Source organism: Acanthamoeba castellanii (assembly GCF_000313135.1).
Source record: "Acanthamoeba castellanii str. Neff unplaced genomic scaffold scf7180000084776, whole genome shotgun sequence".
In the NCBI taxonomy this organism is placed as follows: Eukaryota; Discosea; order Longamoebia; family Acanthamoebidae; genus Acanthamoeba; species Acanthamoeba castellanii.
Window position 1 is genome coordinate 355,007 of NW_004457586.1, and position 22,829 is coordinate 377,835.

A 22,829-nucleotide genomic window follows, 5' to 3' on the forward strand; every position below is an offset into this window, starting at 1 on the left:
AGCGACGGTCGATCAATTAATCGATCAAACAGAGCAGAGAAAGAGACCACATCTACGATTACACATCATCATGGCGCTGGTGGTGCGTGTTCACTTCCTCAAGGCCCCCGCGCGCAACGTGGTGGTAAAGGAGCCGCGGGAGAAGAAGATGCGAGCAATCAAGGACGAGGTCTTCAGTTCGCTCTCCCGCCAATTCAAGGGCGAACCCAGCGACTACGAAGGCTTCCTCCACCACCCGCGACGCGTGCTCGCCGGGGTGGTCGGTGACGACCCCGCCGAGGACACCACTGCCTCGACACGCGATGAATCGTCGCCGCGCCCCCCGGCCTCCAGCGCGGTGGAGATGTGCTGGCTTCGCGACGATGAGTATCTTCCCCTCCCCGACGGCGTGAGGCCCAAGGTACTCCCCCCGCCCCGGTCAATCATCAGCCTTGCGCATATCTTGGCGAGGCCGTGGCACGCCGTTTTATTCATTTCTTTTTTCGTGCGCACAGTCAACGCACGCACTCACAACACACGCGCAACACAACACAGTGTGATATAGAGCTGCGTAGGAAGCATCAGGTGGTGAAGATCAAGTGCTACGATAAGGCCAAGACGGTCCTGATTGACTTCACCGTCCCGCTGCGCGACTGGCTGCCCCTCGTGCGCAAGAAGTTTGACCGCGAAGACGACACCGAACTCACTCTTTACCTGTCCGGCGAGTCTCAACGTACGTTGTTGCTGCCCATTAGCCATCATCATCATCACCTTGTCTCACCTTACGGTCACCTTCATCTGTTGTCGAAGCGCTGGACGTGGGCCAGCCACTCTTTGATCAGGAGCAGCTGAGCCTCGGCATCGTGCTGTGCCTTCGACGGCCCGACGACCCCGTGGACAAGCCCACGCCCTGGTTCAAGCACCGCGCTGCCCTGTCTCTCACCCGCGGCGGCCTCCTACGCGACACAGCCTCAAATGGTAGCGGTTGCTTGGCGCACGCACACGCACCACTGCACACACCAACGTACCACCGGTCATGCTGACACTGTCTCTGGTGGGTGATGCGGTCAACCCTACAGCCAAGGGATCCACACTCAATTCCCCGTCAGCGATGTCCGCCGCGACCAGCGAGGATGTAGCCGGTGCACTCGTGCGTCTTCTTCGTCTTCTTCTTCTATTTCTTCTTCGTCTTCATCCATCACCTTGCACTTCCAGAGCTCCAACAGATACTGACAGTCTCCTCCGCCCGATATTAACGCAGGCATCGCCCAATTCGGCGATGCGAGGCATCATCTACATATACGCCAACAACAAGCACAAATGGGAGAAGCGATGGTTCGTGCTGGACAACGACCTTCTGTTCTACTACAAGAATGCCTCGGTACAGCCAGCCAACCTACTTACTTGTGGCGGTCAGCAGTGATTGACCACATACGGTGTGTGATATGTGTAATGCAGGAGGGGAAGGCGACGGATGTGATCGATGTACAACAGTATCTGCTGAAGGAGGGGGAGGTGAAGAAGAAATCCTACGCGTGGGACCTCATCCTCTCGCCCAACGCCAAGCTCGAGAACGTCGATGGCAAGAAGCTGCAGAACTACTCCCTCAAGTCCGAATCGGCCTTGGTACCACATAGTCACCATACACTGACACACACCACGCACGCACGCACGCACGCACGCACACGCCCTCACCACTTTCTCTCTCTCTTTCGTTGAACAGGAGAGGAAAGAGTGGATGGCGGCCCTGCAGAAGATCATGGATCGAAGCGGAAGCAAGAACGGGCCGATGCCCTCGCCTCCGCCACTGCTGACCGCCACCTCGGCCAATCTCTCTGTAAAGAAGATCAAGAAAGGTAGTGCCGCCTGCGGTTTCGCGTTGTAGATGAGTGTACTCACCGCCCGAGCGCGCCTCCAGATCGAGCAGAGATGCTCTTCGGGCGGCAGCTGGAGCTCGCTGTACACAACCCCGATGGCTCACAGATCCCTGCCCTCATCGTCAAGTGCATCAACTACATCGACAACGAACGAAGTACGTGTGTCCTGTTGGAGCACGCCCACGCACGCACGCACGCACGCACGCACGCACGCACGCACGAACGCACGCACGCACGCACGCACTGATGTCTCATTGGCTCGCAGTATTGGCGGTGGAGGGCATCTTCAGGCTCTCGGGTAGTGCGGTGCTGATGGACAAATACGCCGCCCGGTTCGACAAGGGCGAGGATGTGGACCTCACGCCGGAGCAGGACCCGCACACGGTGACCGGCCTGCTCAAGTACTACTTCCGAGAGCTGCCCGAGCCCCTCATGACCATCCCACTCTACGAACACTTCATATCCGCCTCAGGTGCGTCTTCATCATCACGCTGCCATTGTCATCGCCTCGCCTTTCGTTGAGCGGACGCGACAACTCACCTTTTGCGCGGAGAGCAGGCACAACCGACAAAGCGCTGCAACTGCGCTTCTTGCGCCATCTCGTCAATCGACTACCGCCCATCAACAAATCGCTTCTCCAGTACGGCCCAAGAGACCCTCGATGATGATCATGGTGGTGGTGGTGGTGATGATTGTTGTTAACCCTCTCGACTTTGGCTTTTGTGTGTCTACAGCTATCTCTTCTCCTTCCTCGTTCGTGTGGCCGCCAACGCCGACAAGAACAAGATGGCGCCCACAGTGATCGCCACAGTGTTTGCCCCCGCCCTGCTCAGGTTCGTGCGCAATAGAATACAGCCGCTCTCGCTTCTCACTTTCCACATCGTGGTGGCACCACCAGTCGTTGTATTGACCCTCTCTCCCCCCTCTCTCTCTCAAGGCGTGCTGACCAGGACCCGATCGCAGCGATGGCCGACACGCCAAAGATCAACTCCATCGTGGTGGTCCTCATCCAGGAATTCGAATACGTGTTCAGGGTACGCTGTTGCCTTTATTTAGGTTTTCTATTTAATTACATAGAATTAACACTAGTGTTAATTATTGTGGCCACCCGTTCAGGGCAAGGACATCGACCCGCGATTGACGGCCAAGGGAATGGGCGCTGTGTGCTGTCGGGCGCAACACGACTACGAGGCCAAGTCGCCCGACGAGCTCGCCTTTGCGCAGGGCGCGGTGATGAGGATAGTGGTGGAGGACCACACCTGGCCCTACTGTGAATCCAAGTCAGGTAACTGCAACGACACGACACACGACACACGACACACGCACACACGACACACGACACACGACACACGACACACACACACGCACACACGCACACACAACACACACTCATCGCACCCCTCCGCCCCCCCCCAACAATGCAGGGAGCTTCGGGCGGATACCTTCGTCGTACGTGCAGGTCATGACCATGGAGCAGAGCCAGGAATACGCCGAACAGCAGCAGATCAAGCAGAGGACGAAAAAGGCGATCGAGGTCCGACCTACAAGCTGCTGCGCCGCTGCCGCCAGCTCTCAGCCCAACCACCACTAATGGACTTGTTTCCGCTGCGTAAAAACAGGAAAACGAAGAACAGCAGAGGGAGCTCAAAGCGCTGAGCGAGGAGAACGAGGAGCTGGCGAAGGAGGTGGAAGAGCTCCTGCTCAGGAAAAAGTAACCACACACACACAACCGCACACTCACCACCGCACACCGCACAGTGCTGATGCTTGGTGATGTACAGGAAAGTGGAGTTGGACTTCTACATGCTGCGGGAGGTGCTGCTCCCGGTGATGGAGAAGAGCATCGTGATCCGGGACGAGGAACAGAGCCGCGACAGGACGGGGAGGAGGCCCCAACGGAAGCTGCCCGACGGCGACGCCGACAAGAAGGAGGAGGTCCTCCTCGCCGACTTCCCCAAATACCTCGACAAATTCTTCATGGTACGCCCACACCCCTGTACGCGACACAAGCGACACACGTAGAGTGCGTGGGCTCACCGAATGAGATGAGTAGGAGAGCGAGAACCATCGTAGGGCGCTGGACGCGGTGGGCACGGCGAAGGACCAGTTCCTGACGTCGCTCGAGATGTTCCTGGGCGCCATCCCCGTGGCACGCCACAAGAAGGAGAAGTACCAGAAGCTCCGCCAGTCGGCCCAGGTCATCAAGGACAAGACCAAGGCCGAGGCCTTCTGTCGGTACAGCACTGCTTTTGAACCTATCTTCGCCAACTCCGCAAGCTCGGGCGTGCACTCATCACGTGTCGTGTCGTGTGTGCGTCGTGTTGCGGGCCGTGTGTAGAATGGAGCTGAGCGAGCTCAAGGACGACATCATCAGGGATCTGACTGAGCTGCAAGGTGCGCTCAAGTTCTCCGTCAAGAGGTCGTGGACCGAGGAGGAAGAGGAGCAGTACTCCCCACTTGCCAAGGTGCCTACCAACCATGTGACCTGAACACGAACAGTGGCTGACCTCAGCTGAATTGCGTGCGTCTGCAGACCCTGATGCCCCCGATGCTGCAGCAGCAGCAACCGCTGTCGGCCAGAGGAAGCAGCAGGTCCAGTTCCAGTTCGAGCAGCAGCAACAGGGATGGACCCCTGCTCTCCGCCCGCGGCAGCCGAGAAAGGCCCTGAGCGTGGCGCGCCACCCGGCATGAGCCCAACCTCACCGCTCCAGCGTGCGTGTAGAACGAGAACATAAGATGTTACGCCCAAGTTGCTATTTCCAAGGCTTCATGCTACATCGGTGAGGCCTTCGCCCACATGCCGGTCGAAGAAGGCCAGAACGTCTTCTGCTGACGGACGCTTGTCCAGATTGGCGTGCCAGCACTTGCGCATCAGCTTGCTGAAGCTGGCAGGAGCGTCGCTGGGAATCTGTGGGCGTTTGCCCTCGAGCACCTCCAGCGACACGCCCATGAAGTTGCGCCCGGCGAAGGGTTCCTTGCGCGTGAGCACCTGCCACATGGTGATGCCAAACGAGTAGACGTCCGCCCGCTCGTCGTACTTCTCCCCGCGGATCACCTCCGGCGCAGTCCAGCAGGGAGTGCCGCATCGGGTCATCGTCGCATTCTCCTCCTTGATTCGCGCGAACCCAAAGTCGGCCACCTTGACATTCCAGTTTTCGTCCACCTGGCGTCAACGATGCACGTTTAGAGTAGGGTTAGGTCAGAACACCACCAGGTGGCCTACGACTCACGCATGTCAATGAGGGAGCGAGAGTGGTACCAGAAGGTTGGATGGCTTGAGGTCACGATGCACGATGATGGGCTTGAGCGAATGGAGGTAGTTGAGGCCCAGAGCGGCCGACCGGAGCATCCGCAGCTTTTGGTCCCACGTGAGCTTGATGGAGTGGTCGGCCAGGATGTCCTTCAGGCTGCCCTGCTTCACGAACTCCGTGACAATGCAGAGGTTGGGCTTTTTCACGCAGGCACCTGTGCCCCCCCCCACCACACGCAGCAGAGTTCTTACGTCAGTGCCGAGTTGCCCTAAAGCCGGCCAAGGTGGTGATAGTATGACTCGCATACCGATGAAGAGGACGATGTTGGGGTGGTGGAGCTCGGAGAGGAAGGCCATCTCGGCGCGGAACTCGAGCATGCGGCGCTCATCGAGCTTCTGCTTGATGAACCGCTTGACGGCCACCTCGACGCCCTTCCACTTGCCCTTGTAGACCACACCGTAGGAGCCGAGGCCCACCTGCTTGCCCACCTGAATCTCGCCGTAGTCGATGATCCACCGGCAGAGGTTGGCCGACGTGAGGAAGTTGTCCTCCTTGAACTGCATGCCTTCGCCCACCGTCGTCTGCATGTCGCCGCCATCGCGGTCGCTGCCATGCGCCGAGCCGGCGCTCCTGGTGCTGTCGTTGTCGTCCTGCCTGTCGTACGACCGCTTGGTGTGGCCCTCCGAGTCGCTCGACCGTTCGCCCAGCCCGTTCAAGTCACCTCCGTGCGCCACACCGCCGAAGAACCGCGCCTCGAGTCCTGGGACCTTGAGCTCAAACAGCTTCGAGCCTAGCCATCGCAACCACCAGGCACCACCACACAGCCTTAGCTACGAGGCCCCACCACCAAACAATAAAATGATGGGTTACGAAGAGAGTGAGTGAGTGAGAGAGATCGCACCGTTGGGGGAATCGGGCATCTCGAACCGGCCCAAGCTTCTGAGCCGGTTCTTGTGCGGGTGCCCACCAGCGGCGGTGGCCTTGATCTTCTCATAGACGGCTTGGCTGAGCACGATCTGACCACCGTGCGTCAGCGCGGTGATGCGAGCTGTGGCGTTGACCACGGGTCCGATGTACTCCACTCGCCGCGTTATCGGATCGCGCACCGCCCTGGGCGTTCCCACGTGCACGCCCATCCGCACGCGCAGTCCCTTGAACAGGACCCTAGTGGAGGGAAAGGGGGGAGAGATAAGCCGCTAGAGCCGCGGTGGTGGTGTGATGTGGGGGAGGCGTGTGGCCACGAACCTGTCGTCGGTGTCGCCCCACTCTTCGGCAGCACCGGGATGGTCCAGCAGTGCCTCCGGCCAGGCCACGGCCAGTAGTGCGCGCTGCACCTCGGAGCACCACGCCAGAGCCTCGCTGGGGGTGTGGAAGGCCATGCAGAAGGAGCCCTCGCCCGAGTTGCGGTCGCGGAGGAAGACCACCTCGTAGCCGCGATGCTGGGCCAATGACGCGCGCAGCGCAGCGTTGTGCAGAAGCGTGGCGTCGCGCATGGCCGCAGCGTTGAACTCCCACAGCGACGCGGCGCGCGTGATGTCCGTGAACACGATCGTCACTTCGCCTTGCGGGGCTTTCACCGGACCGGCATCGCCTGCCGCCCCAGGCGCCTCCTTCGCCGACGAGTGCGAAGACGACGAACCGGTGGACCCGGAGGTGTTGGACGGCATGCCCCACGAGCTATAGAGGCTGCGCCTCACGCCGGCCGCGCCGCCGTTGTTGCCCGAGTGCCCCGATGAGGAGGAGTGGGACGACGTCTTGGAGGTGAACGACGTCGCGCCGCCCAGGGCCGACGAAGAGTCGCCGTGCATGGACGACAGGCGCGTCATGATCTCGAGGAACGTCGGGCGTATGGTGGGGTCCTGGTGCCAGCAGCTGGTGAGCAGCTCTTCGTACTCGACCGGGGACGTGCCGTCCGACTCGGGGATTGTAGGCCGGATGCCATCCCGGATCACCGCCACCGCCACCGCGGCAGGGCTCATGCCAAAATAGGCTGTTCTCGGGTGAGGAGCTCCCACAGAATAATGCCTGCGCGCGCGCGGAAGACGACCAAGCAAGGTTTGAGATGTCGCGACGAGTTTGTGGTGGGAGGGAAGGGGATGTAAATACCGAAGCTGTAGACGTCGGCCAGGATAAGATCGACATCGGACGACTCGTTGAGGACCTCCGGGGCAGTCCAGTGCACGCTGCCAGCCACCTCCTTCCCGCCTCCCTTGGACACATCCTCCCGGAACTTGGTCAGGCCAAAGTCACTCACCTGCGCCCATCAAAGTTGGTCGGTTGGTTGGTTGGTGTTACAGATGAGGCCAACCGGTGGGCAGCTGAACCCGTATGAGAGGCCCAACCTACGGGACAGGTACAGTACCTTGACGTTCCACTTGTTGTCGAGCAGCAGATTGAGCGACTTGAGATCGCGATGCACAATGCCTGTCGCACATGAATTGTAGCAGTTGAGATGCGCCGTGAGCGGGTGGCTTCTTCTTCATGTATGCATGCAGCTCGGCAGTGAGAATCGTACCAGAAGAGTGGAGGAAGTGCATGCCCTTGGAGGCTTGGTAGGCCATTTTGGCTTTGAGCGCAAAGGGCAATTCTGGCACCAGCTCGTTGTGCAGCAACTGCACTCGAGAAGAGGAGCTCGCATGAGATCGCACGCAGAAATTGCTTGCACCAGCTGGGGAGCCGTACATCGTAGAGTGAGCCGAGGGTCATGAACTCCATGACGATGCACATCTTGGGCGCCTTGGTCGATGCCGCCATGAACAACACCACATTGGGGTGCCGCAGCGCCGTCATCACTCGCACCTGTATGACAATGATGAGGTGCTACGGGTGAGCGCAACCCAAGAGGAGCTGTAGTTGCCGAAGGGGGGTTGGGGGGGGGGTTGAGACCTCATCCTTGAAGCTCCTTTCGAGGTCCTTCGTGATCTTGTCCGACGTCAGCATCTTGACAGCAACTTCGGTGCCTTTCCACGTTGCGCGGTGCACCGAACCGAAGCCGCCAGTGCCCAGGTGTTCGCCGAGTTCGAGCTCGTCGAAATCGATCTCCCAGTCGCTGGTCTGATTGCTCTGGCGGCGAATGATGACGACCAGCACGATGATGAACGCCAGCAGCAACAGAAAGACGCAGGCGGCAACTGGAATGACTATGCCTGTTGCGCGTGTGCCAAACGATGGGACACAAAGCCACATAAACAAGAGTTCAGTCTTATAGTTTGTCGTGATCGCACTGACAGACATGGTCGAGAGACACCGCACACACCACACAAATGGTCGAGCTAGCGTACCGAGAATGATGGGAAGCGCGACATCTGCAGACGAGGTCGTGACTTCTTCGCAATACTGCCCTTCTCGGCCGTCGGGGCAAACGCAGCTGTGGGTATCGCTGCTACACGTGCCAACGTCGGAGCACAAGGCGCCATTGGATATGCAGCTGGCGAGGGTGCTCACCGGTTCGTCATTGCACGTGAACCCTTTGAGTTCGTTGAGCAGGATACTGTACAACGGCTTCACCGAAGAGGCAACGACGAATCCCTGCCTGAATGGAGGTTAGCGCCGGTGTGGCTCTACAGTTGAACACGGAATTACCATGCAAGCGGGGGAGGGGGCAGCACCTTTCGGCAATTCGGAGAGCCTCAGTGTTGGTCTGGGACCAGTAGGTGAAGTTGGCCAGAGCAGCTGCCTTCCTGCAGTCCTGCATGGTGCGCTTCCTGTAGATGATAGAACCGAAAACGGCAACAGGCCAGCTCTCTTTCCCTGGCCCTGTAGTCCGGGAAGGTTGTTCACCCCGGAGTGAGCCCCCACACTCGCGGTGGTGATATGCTCCAGCACGTCGAGGAGGGCGGACAGACGTACTCAGCAACAGCGAGGTGAACGTGGGATTGACCACGGAGCTCATATAGTCGCTCACAGCGCTTTGGAGCGATGTCGCGGAGACTCGGACCGGATTGCCTGCCGGGTTGATGAGCGAAGCCGCAGCTATGCCCTGAGTCTTGTGTGGCACACACAATGCGACCGGACGTATGTGTGAGCGCCGGCGCCCAACCATAAGAGGAGGAATAGAACGAGGCCTTTGTACGTACAGAGAACACTTCATAGGCCTGCCAAAAGCCAAACGTGTCGGCGTTGGCGGCCATCACAGCTGCGAACGCCGTGAGCGAGTTGGTTTGCACTGACCGGTTGGTGGCCTCGACCGGGTAGGTGACCAACGGGCCAGCACCCACCTGTAAAGCGTCGGATCGGGGTATGGGATTACTATGCCATAGAGCCAGAATCAGGAGCCTCATGTGGAACAGCAGTCGAACGTAGCGTACCTGCGTAGCAAATCTGGGCACAGAGGCGTTGAGCGCTGTCGTGGTTAGCTCGTTCATGGCATTACCGATTGTCACGGTAATCACGAAAATGGGTCGCTCCGGCAACGCTGCAGCTACAGTGGGAGAATTGAGCGCTTTTATCTGTGCGTCGTTCCACATTGTGATCTCGCTGTGGGTTGGGGTTAGGGTCATGGCTTTCAACTATTAATTGCAGGAAGGAAGAAAAGACAAAGAGAGGAGGGGCAACCTGAGGTAGATGGCTGCGATGGTGTCCATATCGAGTACCAGAGTGAGCCCAGCCTCAATCAGCTCCTGAACGTTGTACGCTGCAAGAGGGAGAGAGGAGCGAACGTGAGCTTAGCGTAAGGCCATCAGAATGTCGAGGACGCTGACGTACCGGGCGTTGCGGCGTAAATGGTGAGAGGCAGCAGGACCGCATCCTCCATCTGTGCGTACCAATCGGCCGACAGTCCGGTGCTGATGATGCCGAAGTCCTCGTTGTACGTGACCAGCTGCTGCTTGGCCTGGTTGGACGAGGCTTGGTAGTACTCGACTGCGGTGGTGGCAGAGGACCAGGCGCTGGTCCACGTTCGGACCACGGTGATCGGCGAGCCAGCACCCACGAGGTAGGGGACCGAGAAGGCCTGTTCGCCATTGCACTGCACAGTGCCCAGTAGATCGATGATTCGCTTGTGCAAACCGAGCGCCAAGGGAACCACGTTGAGGTTGGTGGCGGCCGTTGACGCTCTACGAGGGAGAGAAGAGACAGCTTAGGCGTGACCGCGCAGAAGGGGCGCTCTCTGCGTGAGGGGAGAGATAGGGTGGGACCGTACTGATCATTGGTTTGGACCCAGGCGACGAAGTTGAGCATCTCCTGGATGTCGGTGCAGTCGAAGACGGAAACGTTCTTCAGCAGCGCGAAGTAGGTCATGTAGGCCATCGGCCACGAGGCGTTGCCAGCGGCATCGAGAATGTCGACGGAGAAGTTGCCCCCGACAAACGCGTTCTGGAAATCGTTCATCGCCGACTGCACGGAGGTGACCGACGGAGCTACCTTCATCCCGGCCTTGTTCACCATGTTGGCCCACGAGACGTTGGCCTGCACGGTGTCAGCGTAGCTGGCGAACGTGAGGCTGTTTGTATTCGCCTGTTGTGGCATGGGCACAAGTGGAATGGTCAGCAAAACAGTGTTTCGTAGGAATAAAGGCTGCGCCACGAACACGCAAAGGTAGTTATTACCTTGAGCCAGCTGATCCTGCTGGCTGTAGAGTTGCCCGCCAGGACCATGGTGCCACTCTGCGCCGGGGGCAGCTTGGCCAAGGTTCTGTTGGCCGCAGCCAATGCACCCTTGAAGGCGGGACTGAAGCTCTCCAGAGACAGCTTGAGCACCTCGATAATCGTCATGTCGTTGGTATTATCGTTGTAGCCGATCAAGATGGGTTCGGCGGGCAGAAGCGTCGCCAGAGCCGGATTGGCAGCTTGGATGGCCGAGTCGTTCCACATGGTGATGCTTCCTGACCTGTTTAAAGGCGCGACAGTCGTAAGAATAACTGGTTCGCACCGCAACAGCCATCCAGGAGAAAGGGAGTGGCACCAGATACGGCCTAATGTGTCTCTCTCGAGCACCTGAGGAGGTCGATGCAATCGAGCAGTGCGATCAGTAGTGAAGCAGAGATAGCACTATCACTTCAACTGGGATGCGCCTACCAGCTGAGAGCCAGCAGAGCTGATCGCTGGGACGTTGTAGGCCATCACCAGCGCCTGGCCCATCAGCGGTATCTGCGCAAACTCGCCGTACTGCGCTTCCATATCAGCCGACACCCGACGATCGATGCACAGAAAGTCCTGCATTTGGAGGGAAGATGTGCCACACAGTCGTTGAACATGAGTAGTTGTTAACGGGAGGAGAAACATATCAACGGCTCGGCAAAATTCTAGTTGGGGGAAAAGGGAGGGCACCTCGCCACCCGAGGCGTAACCCTGGAACGCTGTGGTAAGGTCTTGGGCCTGGTAGGCGATGCTGAGGGCCGCCGCGATGGTGAGGCCAAAAGAAGGGAAGTAGAAGTAAAAGGAGAGACATACGTGACGTCGTCGCGGTGGTACTTGTAGGCGGTGGCCCACTCCGCCATCACAGCACTCGGGTTGGGTGAACCCGCGCCGTAGAGTTGCACTCCGTAGGCGGTGGCTTCGAGGAGGGAAGGAAAGAAGAAGAAAAGGGAGGGGGGGGTAAGAGCCGGAGCGCAAGGCGCAGAGGTGTCTTTAAGGTGTACCTTGGCGGAGAAGGACCAGGAGGAAGACGCAGCGAAGCACGCCGCGAGCAGCCGGCTGGTGCGCCATGTGGAGTGTGCGTGAAAGAAAAAGAAGAAGGCCACACATCACAAAGGTGTGACGAAGAACGCCCAAAAGTTGAGCGAGCACTCTCTGATACCGGACCCATCGGCCACTCAGCGAGTGGTTGCCGCACGCCGATACATTGTACGCGTGTGAATCACCTTAAAACGAGCTAAGGTCGCCTACTTGCAGTAGATTGGCTGTAAGAATTACCATATTGCACGAACCAATAGGGCGTCGCCACGGACAAGCAAGACAAGCTCGGAGATTGCACCGCTAGTATCTTGTGCCCTCCGCGTGCTTCGCGTATAATTCGAGTACCTGGAGAACACGGTGAGGTGCTGGTTGTTGGGTGTTGTACTGCATGGTTGTGGGTGCGTGCCGTTTCGGGTGGTGAAGCGTCCTCTGGCTTCTTGTCGGTCCGCTCGCGCTTGAACCGCGGAAACCGAAGCGACAAGCCTCGACCGTCCAACTTGACGGTTGAAAAGATTAGTGAGCAGGTTGTTGTTGTGTGCGAGCAGTGAAGGCCAAACGTAGAATGAGGTGTACCAGGTGGGCGGCAGCCGGGTAGGTCGGGGACAGGGATATTCCTGCGGCGTGCACCTCCCACACAAGGGTCGGCTTGAACCACACGTCCGGTTCGGCTCCGTAACGGTAGTAGGAGAGCGGCTTGGCCAAGAGGTTGTCGCCTTCATTGAGGTACTTGGCCGTTGCGAGCAGGAACTCGTCGCTAAACCCAGTCATGCACTGCGTGTCGTGTCGTGTCATGTCGTTGGTCGTGTTGTGTCGTGTGGTCAGCTAGCACGACCTGCCTGAGTGTGTGTGATTGAATACCTTGCAAGTGGCTTGATACTCCTCATTTTCGGGATCCCATACGCCAAGGAGGTACGACCCGAAGACGCCGGCTCTCTTTCCTCGTCCATAGAATCCGCCCATCACCACCAGATCGAGTGTGTCCGCGCACCCCTCCAAGTAGTCGCGCTTCAGCTGAACGTGAGAGCACGAGAAACAGAGCTTAGCTCAACCACACACCACAACACATGCACCACAAGCAGCCTTAAGGTGAGTACCTTGAGCCACTTGAGTGAGCGTTTGCCAAGCTCATACGTAGCAGTAGCCTCGGTCCAGAGCTTCACCACAAGACCTTCTATGTGGGCCTGCTGGAGGGAACTATCGAAGTGGGCCGAGAGCTCTTCCGCCGTGGCAGCAAGCTGAGAAGTAGCCATCTGAAAGCCGCCATCCACTGGGACAAACTCACTCTCCAACCGCTTCCTTCGCTCAACCAGCGGCAGGTTGACGAGCACCTGGGCCACGCGAAAAACCTCAAAGTCTTAGTAAATGCAAGAGCCCCCGACCGAGGCCGTCGGTGGTACACGCGTACCTCCTTGTTGATGTAGAGTATATCGAAAGCGTAAAAGCAAACCTGCACTTTGATGGCGTCGAGGTCCACATTCTGCACGAGGATAGGGTAAATGCGCCTGAGTGCTGCGATTGTGTCGTCGCAATCGAATGTCACTGCCCTACCTTTCTAGCCCGAGTCGTGAGAGTTTGGAAGGGGAGAATCTTCTTGCTCTCCCGATCGTAGGCCACGATTTCGCCATCTGAGATGAGAGGAACGTGCGGTCTCGACTTTAGCGACAAACACAAACACACCTTGACAGAGCAGGAGGAGGTACTGACCGATGATGTAGCTCTGTGTCGTTTCTTTTTCGTACTGCGCGCGCGCTCGTGTGAGGTTAGTGATAACTGTTAGAGGCACACATCAGGGTGAACTGCTGCTGTCCAGCATCTAGACAAACCTGAGGCAGGCAGGCGATCAGGTCGGGAAACTTGGAAGTGTGGTCCTCGAGCCTCCTTGAATATACGGCGTACTTGTTGTCCCCGACTTTGTGTATCTGGCAGTTCGCGGTGAGATGTGGACGCATGCAAACGAGCAGAACCGAAAGGAAGTAGGCTGCCAGGTACCTGGGCGCGCTCGCCGTCATATTTGTACTCACAAAGGAACTGCACGCCAGCGCCGAACCGAGCTACGATGTCTTCTGGTCCACTGCTCGGACTGCTTAGCATTGGCTTCACGGGTGTGCCTGGCGAACAAAAGGTTGCGTAAGCGTTGGATGAAGGTAAGGTCGCCATGAAAGCTGCCGCCTCGGGTGGTCTGGGCGGTGGGGGGGGGTTGCCTGGTATCAGGAGATGCTCGTGAGAAAGGTCGAGCAGGTTCTCCTTCTCGAGAAGGAGCGGGATGATCGAGTCGTAGCAGGGCATCTCGTTGAAGGCACGCGTGACCAACTTGGCTACGCTCTTAAACTCTTCCTTGGAGGGCCAGCTCGCTGTCTGCGTGCTGTTGCTGCTGCTTCGCTTCTCAATGAACAGCGCATGGGCTAGCGCGACATACAAGGTTTTCTCAAGCACCTGACACATGCACAACACAATGCGTTCAAGTCAGAATAGTGTGAATACAGCCAATGCGCAATCGAGCAAGCCTGGTGTTACCCCTATTCGGAGATTCCCCTGCAGGATTCGGATGATGTAGCGAGCCTCTTCTTTCTGACACGAGACGAGCAGCTGCTTGATCGTGTCTCGCTTCCTTTTCGTCGACTGGATCTCGCGTGAGTGCCACCTAAGTGCATTGCGAGGGATCGGTGTCACGTACCTCGTTCCCCTTGAGCGTTGTTACGGTGAGCAGCGTCTTGTGGAGAGCGCCGCAGGTGAGAGAAGAGGCCGCACGGGTCCAAATGGTCTTCTGCCGGCCCTTGGCAAGCTCACCTACCAGCCCTACGTCTCCGGTTTCCTTCATATCGTTCTTCAGACTCTCGGCACTGCGGCCACTCGCCTCCGATATCGCTCGCATCAACTGCGTATGCATATGTTATGTGAAAACTTAGTGCTCCCACCCATTGCAGGTGGAAGTACACGTGATGATGATGTACCATCGAATCGCCAACGCCAAGTTCAATCCCGAGGTGTGGTGGAGCGATCTGTGATCGCAAGTGTGTTCAACAACAGTGAGCTCCCTGTTGGGTACGGCCGCAACATAGGCTGGCAGGGCATGTGTACATACCTTGTTGGAACAAAGATAAAAGCACGCTACGAGATGCTCGGGCGACGTCTTAATGATACATCTGGAAGCGGGTGGTGGCAATTAGTATGAGGGATCACACCACACAGCAGCGGAGGCAAGAGTCACCTGAACATGTTGGTCAGTAGTTCTACAATCTTTAACCGCCCGTTCGTGGATTCCACTGTTCTGAATGCGTTGACGACGTGCATGAAGGGAACACTGTGCGGCAGACCCGAGTCAGTTGAACTGTCACGCGAGGAAAGGGAAGGGAAGAGGGCGTACTCGGCACCAGCCTCCCAGAAAAGATAAGCTGCCGGCTTGAATTTGGCCACTGGTGCGCACAGCATCTCCGCCCGCTCTTGAGCGAACACGCTCGAGGATGGTGGTGCCGCTGGTGCCGCTAGCACCTTGGCTGGCGCAGGGAGGCTTTCCCTCTCATCCGAGTATTCTCCTTCGGCCTCGTCCGTGCCTTTGCCCACCGCACGCATCAGATCGCACGCGGTGTTGAAGGTGTCACCGTGGTAACAGCTGACAGGTACCGTCTTCGAGGTCGATCACTTCGGCCTTGCATGGCGCTGTCGATCGGGCACTGGCCTCATGTTTGGCACATCCAGACAGCCGGGAATCTCCGCCGCTAACGACTGCCGGCTCTTCTCCCTCCGGGTCAGCTGCGGCTTCAGCACGCGATGCCTCAGCTGGGCTCTTCTTCGCCCCTTGTGTGAAAAATGAACTGTGCCACGGAGGTCAACTCCCCGCAATAAAGAAGAGAAGGGAGGGAGACTACGTAATGCTGGTCTGCTGTTGGTGGTGCGGCTGGTCTAGCCTGGCCTTTTTCGCGCTTCCTCCTGTAGGCACAGTCACCCCCCCCCCCATCCGCTTTAACCCTGCGGTGCAAAAAAGAGAGAGAGAGAACGCGGCGGTGGAAGAAGAGAAGAAGTACGTGCAGTGGAAGAGGCCCTTTTGGGGGCAGCAGCACCTCGCTTCATTGCCCCGTCCGTAGTGTGTCCAATTCTGATCAGAAACTTCAAGAGATGAGCAAGCCCCAATTTACTCCAGGAAAAATTTACGCGAACCGGTCTGTACAACAAAAGGGGCCAAGCTCGTTCAAGGGAGGATGACCAAGGCCTCCGATGTGGGCTGTGGGGCGGCGTCGTCATATTGGCTACGGCGGAACACGGCCCTGAGACGCTCGTCCCGTCGCTCGTGATCCCTGGGCAGCCATTTGCCGCTGGCCAGCAGAAGCTGCTCCATCACGAGCCGAAGCCGGTCCTGTTCATCCACGCACGACAGCAGAGAAGCCACCACACGAGCAGCGCTGCCCTCTGTGTTGTTTTCGTCTGGTAGCAAGTATCGCGGCTATTAGTACACATGAAGTGACATGCGGCGCTGCGTGTGGCATACCCTTCTCCTTGCCCTTGCTATCGCAGACCAGTGTGGGGCTGAGCGTTTGAATCAGCTCGACGACCACTCCAGTCACCACCTCCACCAGCTGCTGCCGTCGTTCGACTTTGCTTCCTTCCAGCTTCTGTGCTTCCCTGTGGTGACAGTCACGTGCGCGCATTGGAGTACAATACAAGGATGAGGAATGTGAACAGAGCTCAGGCCCAGAAAAAAGAGACGTGCAAGCTATACCGGATGTCCTTCTTGATGTCCAGGAACACACGTGTCTCTTCCTGTGCTCCTTCGTCTCCAAGCACGGAGGGCGGAAGCCCTTGCAGGATGCTGGTTGCGACGAGCATGCATGGACGCGTGAGCAAGGTGGCCATCATCCGGGGAACACGTGAGAGAGAAAGAGAGGCGGCACCTGTGAAGCTCGGTCTGCTCCGCCTGATTGAGGGCAGCCGCCAGTGATAGCACGAGACCTTCCAGGCCATCGTCATCGCTCTGGCCACACACCCGGCAAGGTCAGCTGCATGAAGCAGCCGGGGAGGACTATGGAGATCCGTGGCCACGTACCTCACGTCGCAGCAGGGCAGCCTCCTTGGCGCGCTCAGCTTGTGCGGCCAGGTGCTGGCGCGCCCAGGTGAGCACGTTGCGGGCTACCGTGACGCTCAGCAGCCGGTTGGCCTCCTTCGTCCGCTCTGGCCCAGCCAAAGGCGAGGCCCCCTGTTGCACAATGTCAACAGGTGTTGTAGCGCCGGTCTCGTCGTCCACGATGGCTGGCGTGGCAGAATGCATGCTTCTTCCATCAAAGACGCGGAAGATGCGATGAAGCTCTGCGATGAGATGGTGCTCGTCCAGGGGGCTGGGCTGCCGCCGTAAGCTCTCGACGATCGTCAAAATCTGTTGGATTTGTTCCGTCTCAGAGTTGAGCTCGGTTCGTTCGTCAAGCAAGAGTCTCGCCCGCTCCTGTTTCTCGATCGTAGCCAGACTGATGATGGGCATAGCTGCTTCGTGCGCGGTGAGCCGCTGTCCCTCAGCAATTGTCACATCTCCTATGTCTCCTGTACCCGTACTGCATGTGGAGAAGAAGCCTCCAAACCACGACCAGGGCCACCCACTGCTCATCTCTTGTGGCTCCACTTCTGTTTCACACTTTTCCCTTTTTTCCTGGAGCGAAAGAAAAGGAAATTGTAAAAAGAAAAGGAGTGGGGGAAAAGAAATGCCTGAGAGAAAAACTTGACAAAAAGCGAGAAGATGAAGCGCCTCACGCCACGAGACCTGCCGCGGAGTTGTTGGAGAAACAGTGCCGCCGTGCCTTTAGTAGCGGCAGCAAGAGGTCAGGCCACTGCGCTCCGATGCCAGCTTCCGCGCGCTTGTACGACCCCCCCCTCCAATTTTAAATACTACAGCCTACTTTGCTTTCTCTTCTTGGGCCCGACCCTCGTCGACTCTCAAGCTTATGCTCTTTTTGATGGCTAACAGGTCTGTCCCTCCCCTCACAATCCCCATAGCTGCCTGGGACTGCGTACGGTCATCGAGTACCACCTGTTGGGGCGTATCGGCAGGGAGGGTGGCCAGCAGCAGTGCCGGCATCCGACCCAAGAACTCTCATCAGCGCAGGCACTACGCCGCAGGCTCGTCCGCAGGGCAGCCCGACGCGTCGCAGGGCGTGGCGGATGCGGCACCCCTGTCGCCAGCAGCCAAGGCCAGCCTGGAGAACGCCAGCAAGCTGATGGAGAAGGCCAGCGTCAAGTTTGAGGCCGAGGACTACGCGGGAGCGCTGACGCTGTACCACGACGTGCTCAAGCTGCGCGAGGGCGCTCTCGGCGCCGCGCACCCCGACGTGGGTGAGGCCTACCACCTCGTGGGCGAGACCCTGTGGACGCTGGGCAAGTACAAGGAGGCCGAGGCGGCGCTCAACCGCAGCTTGGCCATCATGCGGAACCACCTGGGGCCGAAGCACAAGGCCGTGGGCTCCATCCTGAAGAACATCGCCGAGTGTCGCCAGGCCTACCTCAACGACGACGAGACCAAGATCGCCCCCGCCAAGCGCGCCAAGGTGCTGGAGCAGACGCTCCCGCTCATGGTCGAGGCCACCGAAATCGCCCAGGCCCACGCAACCGGCGCCGAGGACGACGACTACCTCGACGCCGTGTACGCCCTGGGCGAGGTCTACATCCAGCTCGAACGATACGCCGAGGCCCTGCCCTGCTTCGAGAAGACCCTCCCGTCCTTCCTCAAGAACGCGGCATCCGACAGCATGGACACCCTCCTGTGCTGGCGCAACATGTCTGCCTGCTACCGGGTGCGCCGCCACTTGTCCTGGGCTTCGTGATGATGATGGCGCTTGTGTCCGCCACTTGACCGGTTCCTGATGACACTGTGTCTGGTCGTGGTGGTGTGCCATGGCGTGCAGGCGTTGGGCGACGTCAAGAAGTGGGAGGAAGCTGAGGCCAAGGTGGCCGAGATCGAGAACCACTGGAAGAACGAGACCGGCAGCGAGATGCACGACCTGGCGAGCATGCGCGAGACCATGATGGCTATGGGCCTGGAGAAGGAGCTCTCCCAATTCGACGACACATACCAGGAGCTCCTCACCGACGAGGACAAGGCCAAGCTCAAGCGGAAGCCCACCGACAAGCAGCCGGCCAAGCCTTCTTAGAAACCGCAAACTTGGCGTTTCTTGTTTTGTTGTGTTTCAAAAAGATGGAGCGGAGCACCACCCTAGCGAACACAAGATGTGCCACTCGGCGCGCCGCGGTGCTGACAAGCCACTTGCAAGGCCTGTGCCACCAGCAGCCCCCTGTGCAGCTCCGTGGTAATCACTCCCGGGCCTGAAGATGAAGAAGATGAAGAGGATTTGTGGAGGTGGGCTAAGAGGAGGAAGGGTGCGAGGGTGGGGATGGGGGGAGCAGTGCCACCACAACCACAACCACAGCGAAGAGCAAAGGGCTGCGTGAGGTCACGAACTACTACTGCAGAGACCAGAGCTTCATGTGCTTCGGGTGCTCCACCCACAACGCGGCCAGCCTGGGCCTGCGCTTCTATTACGACCAGGAGCACGATGAGGCCGTGAGCTTCTTCAGCGCCTCCTCGGCCCACTCCAGCTTCCCGGGCGTGGTCCACGGAGGCATCATCTCCGTCCTTGCCGATGAGGTCGCCTACTGGGCTCTTCAACTTCAGGTCCGCCTGACCACCTCCACCACACTTCCTGCCCTTCAATTTTCACACCAACCTCAGGCGAAGCGGCCAGCCCTCACCACGCGGCTGGACGTGCGGTACCTCCGACCGGCTCGTGTGGGGAGCACCCTGGAGGTTCGCGCCAAAGCCAAGCCCGCTGAGGCCAAGCAGGTACTGCACCCACGACAGCAAAGGGAGCGGCTGCTGCACTCTTCTCCAAACCTTTCTCTAATGGGCTGGCTCCCTTGGTCACGACAGGCAACCGTGGCGGTCCGGGTGCTGGACGAGAAGCAGCAGGTGTGCGCCCAGGCCACGGTCACCTACGCTCTGGTGGCCCAGGCCGCCATGAAGGCGGTGCTCGGTCCTGTCGTGGAGACCTACTCCCGGTGGGCTCAGGAGACGACGCCTCAGTGATTGGGGTGCGCAAAGGAGACTTGAATGACCCTTTTCGCTCTGTACATTCGCTCGATGTGTGCCCTGTCACAGGAGCTGTGGTGTCGTGTCCGCTTCACTCGCCCTGTTCGGCTGAAGAGGAGCTGTCGTCGTCCAAGAAGCGCACTCGCTTGGGTGGCGTGCCGTGCGCGGCCGCCTGAATTGAGTCCGAGACGTCGTCATCCGGCCCAACTGAGCCCTGCAGTAGTAGTGCACGGCCCTCCTCAGCGCCGTCCCTCGACCGCTTTCGTACCACGTCGTCGGTGGAGGGTTCCCTCGCGCTGCTGGAGGAGCTGGTGGTGGAGGTGCTGCTGGCGGCTCCCTCTTCTGTTACAGTTTCGCTCTCGTCTGGCTCCATGAACCGCACTCTCTTCACAGTCTTCTTCCTCTTCTTTTCCCGCCGCAGGTCGATCGAGGCGATGGCCTGTTCGCCCTCGTCCTCCACGTCGTCAGACTTTTCCTTGCCCTTGGAGCGCGGGTCGTCGCGGGCGTCGCCGGCTCGACCGAAGAGCTGGCGCGCCCTCTTGCCCAGGATGACACCCGGATCGCCGTCTTCATCCTCGGCCTCGGCGCCATCGCCGCCCAAACGATGGATGAACTCCAGTGATCGCAGCAGCGAGTGAACCTTGCGCTGCGCCTTGAGCTCGCTCTCCCCCTTCGTCGCTTCTGTGGGCCAAAACGAGTGAGGGATTCCATCACTGTGTGTGTGTGTCGTGTGTGTGTCGTGTCGTGTCGTGTGTGTGTGCCGTGTGTGTGCCGTGTCGCGTGTCGTGTGTGTCTTCGGTGGGTTGGGGGGTACCGGTCTGGGGAGCGAGGGACTTGTCCTGGTTGAAGGTGAGGATGGTGGCCTCGATGGTGTTCTCCATGACCAGCTTCTCCACGAACACCTCCTTTGTCTGCCCGATGCGATGAGCTGATGATGTGGCGCAGCGGAGCGGAGGCTCGGTACGGTCAGTGACCGACCACCAGCTGTGCACCACCACAAGAAGGACGTCTAAGCGCGCGTAGTGCAGGAAAAACGTACCTCGCTTGATGGCCTGCCGCTCCACCGACGGATCCCACACTTGATCCACGAAGAAGACGTGCGACGCCGCGGTGAGGTTGATACCGAAGGCTGCGGGTGGGGCGAAGGGCATGTGAGCGCACGAGCGACGAGAGGTTACTAAATAAAAGCACTTGAGCGACACCCATGGCTGGTGGTCGTACCTGCCAGCTCCGTCTTCATGAGAATGACCCGAACGTAATCGCTCGTATTGAACGTGGTAAGTGCGCTCGCTCGGGCTGCGGGCGACTGCAGTGAGGTGTCTCACGTCAGATGAGAGAGAGAGAGGTGCCACTGCGCAGGCGCGATACGTAACGGAATGAGAGCCGTAGAAGAACTCGCAGAAGGGAAGGCCGACATGCCGCAGCGCCTGGCGTAGGATTAGCAGCACGTGCACGAACTGGGAAAAGATGATCGCCTTCGACCCCTCTGGAAGCTGTCGTCATTGACAAAGGAGAAGAAGAAGATGGTGAAGAAAGAAGAAGAAGAGACGTATGAGCTGTAAAGGGAGATGAAGTGGGAGAGAGGAGGGAGGTAACCTGCTGCAGCCGATCGAGCAAGTAGGTGAGCTTCGTGGAGTTGACCTCGGACAAGGGAATGTAGGCGGCCTCGGGCAGGGCGGACTTCAACAGGAGCGAGGTGGCACCGGCCGATGCCGCCGCAGACGACGAAGCGGCGGCCGTAGGCGACGCCGCCACAACGCCGCCTGGGTGAACGGGCGCCGCCGCCTCCTCGCATGCCGGCGCCGAGCTCGTCGTGGGCTGTACAGGCGCTGTGGGAGTAGTGGGTGACAGCAGTGGCAGCGGCCTTGCGAAAGAGTCCGAGAAGGAGAAGGACGGCGGGGAGCTCACCGGAACCGTCGACGGGTCCCTGTCGACGCTCGGTGTGGGAGGCGGGTCCGTGGGTGCGGGTGCGGGCGCGGGCGCGGTTTCCATCGCTGGGAGAGAGTCCTCCATGACTTCCTCGCAGACGAGGGCAGCAGCCGCCGCCGAAGCAATTGCGATGGGCGGCGATACGGGCGTCGACGGGGTATCCGAAGGGCTGAATCGCTGGAGGCGCAGTTGGCGAAGGACCTCCAGCGACGGCCCTGCGGTCGGGGGCGGCGCCGGTGCTGAGCCCTGTCGGCCCAGGTCGGCCGGCTGCTCTTCCCTCGGTGGACCGGGCGGAGGAGAGGAGGAGGGAGGGCCCGGCGCAGCTGCGTCGTTGTGTAGGTCGAGCGAAGCGTCTCTCGGAGACACCAGCAAATGGGCCTCGAGCGTGTGGTCGCCCGCGATCATGATCTCCACCACGCTCTGCAGGTCCGCGACCTCCGGCTCGGACAGCTCCCCTCGCAGCTTCGGATCGTGCAGCTGCTCGCTGGCCACGTCGAGACTGGGAGGATTGATGGAGGTGGGCAGAACAGCGTTGGCCACTTCAGATCGGCAGCACGCACGGGGGGGGGGGTTGTGTACCAAAGCTCGCGCTGCTCTCTGTCGAGAGGGGTGAAGTGGAAGCAGTAGAGGATGAGGTTGGTGAGCGCCCGTTGCGCGTACTTGCGGTTGGCGGGGTGGAGGAAGGAGTCGGGACCGGAGCCGCGCGAAGCGATCAAATTGGTTTTGATCTGCGACACGATTTCGTTGTACTTCTGCCTTTCTGAGTCGTTGAGCTTCAACTGCACCACTGCACGATGGTGGCCATTAGAACATTGTGCGCCGACACACACACACACACACACACAGTACCGGAGGTGTGACACTCGGGCAGGGCGATTTCTTTGTCGATGTCCTCTTGCTTGTTTTTGATCATCACCTGCGAGAGGATGTCGAGGAGGCGCTGCTCCGCGGCAGCGACGCCCTTGCGGATCGGCCGCACGATGTAATCGGCCCAGACCCTCCTGTCGCAGAAGGGCTCGTGCCCCAGGAACATGAGCAGGCCGAACAAGTGCTCCAGCTCCGTTTCCATAAGGAGGCCTGCACACAGACAGCATCAATCAGTACACAGACGTCAGCG

At 59.2% G+C, this 22,829-nt stretch overlaps 8 protein-coding genes across 8 annotated transcripts; 3 read left to right on the top strand and 5 right to left on the bottom strand.

The window, feature by feature from the left end:
- Positions 1 to 70: 70 nt before the first annotated feature.
- Positions 71 to 4,345, top strand: ACA1_279320 (RhoGAP domain containing protein; the record flags this gene model as incomplete). Its single annotated transcript, XM_004344643.1, has 19 exons — positions 71 to 169; positions 200 to 400; positions 565 to 712; positions 790 to 957; positions 1,059 to 1,129; positions 1,241 to 1,360; positions 1,438 to 1,605; positions 1,703 to 1,835; positions 1,898 to 2,011; positions 2,122 to 2,328; positions 2,415 to 2,496; positions 2,591 to 2,689; positions 2,794 to 2,890; positions 2,973 to 3,141; positions 3,281 to 3,390; positions 3,476 to 3,541; positions 3,648 to 3,836; positions 3,910 to 4,091; positions 4,195 to 4,345. 19 exons carry the CDS (start codon positions 71 to 73, stop codon positions 4,343 to 4,345), a joined length of 2,574 nt encoding a protein of 857 aa, XP_004344693.1.
- Positions 4,346 to 4,623: 278 nt separating this feature from the next.
- Positions 4,624 to 11,751, bottom strand: ACA1_279330 (serine/threonine protein kinase; the record flags this gene model as incomplete). The annotated part of the gene is made up of 23 exons (XM_004344644.1): positions 4,624 to 5,019; positions 5,116 to 5,321; positions 5,415 to 5,897; positions 6,009 to 6,271; positions 6,353 to 7,097; positions 7,214 to 7,361; positions 7,470 to 7,531; positions 7,623 to 7,719; positions 7,790 to 7,927; positions 7,994 to 8,253; positions 8,389 to 8,639; positions 8,716 to 8,863; positions 8,957 to 9,092; positions 9,184 to 9,324; positions 9,415 to 9,583; positions 9,662 to 9,740; positions 9,812 to 10,161; positions 10,248 to 10,561; positions 10,654 to 10,933; positions 11,102 to 11,259; positions 11,374 to 11,434; positions 11,497 to 11,599; positions 11,685 to 11,751. 23 exons carry the CDS (start codon positions 11,749 to 11,751, stop codon positions 4,624 to 4,626), a joined length of 5,055 nt encoding a protein of 1,684 aa, XP_004344694.1.
- A 166-nt stretch (positions 11,752 to 11,917) lies between these two features.
- Positions 11,918 to 14,539, bottom strand: ACA1_279340 (ATPdependent DNA ligase domain containing protein; the record flags this gene model as incomplete). The annotated part of the gene is made up of 11 exons (XM_004344645.1): positions 11,918 to 12,217; positions 12,295 to 12,492; positions 12,580 to 12,732; positions 12,816 to 13,049; positions 13,127 to 13,198; positions 13,270 to 13,346; positions 13,399 to 13,459; positions 13,545 to 13,640; positions 13,711 to 14,154; positions 14,236 to 14,340; positions 14,396 to 14,539. The coding sequence occupies 11 exons, from the start codon at positions 14,537 to 14,539 to the stop codon at positions 11,918 to 11,920; spliced, it is 1,884 nt and encodes a 627-aa protein (XP_004344695.1).
- A 386-nt stretch (positions 14,540 to 14,925) lies between these two features.
- ACA1_279350 (uncharacterized protein) lies at positions 14,926 to 15,427 on the bottom strand (the record flags this gene model as incomplete). Its single annotated transcript, XM_004344646.1, has 3 exons — positions 14,926 to 15,022; positions 15,086 to 15,272; positions 15,343 to 15,427. Coding segments are annotated over 3 exons (369 nt in total), but the record flags the coding sequence as incomplete, so codon positions are not given.
- A 480-nt stretch (positions 15,428 to 15,907) lies between these two features.
- ACA1_279360 (uncharacterized protein) lies at positions 15,908 to 17,188 on the bottom strand (the record flags this gene model as incomplete). The annotated part of the gene is made up of 5 exons (XM_004344647.1): positions 15,908 to 16,140; positions 16,205 to 16,338; positions 16,436 to 16,525; positions 16,608 to 16,687; positions 16,760 to 17,188. 5 exons carry the CDS (start codon positions 17,186 to 17,188, stop codon positions 15,908 to 15,910), a joined length of 966 nt encoding a protein of 321 aa, XP_004344697.1.
- Positions 17,189 to 17,440: 252 nt separating this feature from the next.
- Positions 17,441 to 18,848, top strand: ACA1_279370 (tetratricopeptide repeat domain containing protein; the record flags this gene model as incomplete). The annotated part of the gene is made up of 4 exons (XM_004344648.1): positions 17,441 to 17,561; positions 17,698 to 17,724; positions 17,752 to 18,491; positions 18,603 to 18,848. The coding sequence occupies 4 exons, from the start codon at positions 17,441 to 17,443 to the stop codon at positions 18,846 to 18,848; spliced, it is 1,134 nt and encodes a 377-aa protein (XP_004344698.1).
- A 332-nt stretch (positions 18,849 to 19,180) lies between these two features.
- ACA1_279380 (thioesterase family domain containing protein) lies at positions 19,181 to 19,780 on the top strand (the record flags this gene model as incomplete). The annotated part of the gene is made up of 3 exons (XM_004344649.1): positions 19,181 to 19,369; positions 19,427 to 19,537; positions 19,625 to 19,780. 3 exons carry the CDS (start codon positions 19,181 to 19,183, stop codon positions 19,778 to 19,780), a joined length of 456 nt encoding a protein of 151 aa, XP_004344699.1.
- Positions 19,781 to 19,874: 94 nt separating this feature from the next.
- Positions 19,875 to 22,781, bottom strand: ACA1_279390 (helicase C-terminal domain containing protein, putative; the record flags this gene model as incomplete). Its single annotated transcript, XM_004344650.1, has 8 exons — positions 19,875 to 20,464; positions 20,598 to 20,711; positions 20,823 to 20,912; positions 21,005 to 21,089; positions 21,157 to 21,276; positions 21,380 to 22,211; positions 22,373 to 22,499; positions 22,562 to 22,781. 8 exons carry the CDS (start codon positions 22,779 to 22,781, stop codon positions 19,875 to 19,877), a joined length of 2,178 nt encoding a protein of 725 aa, XP_004344700.1.
- Positions 22,782 to 22,829: the final 48 nt, after the last annotated feature.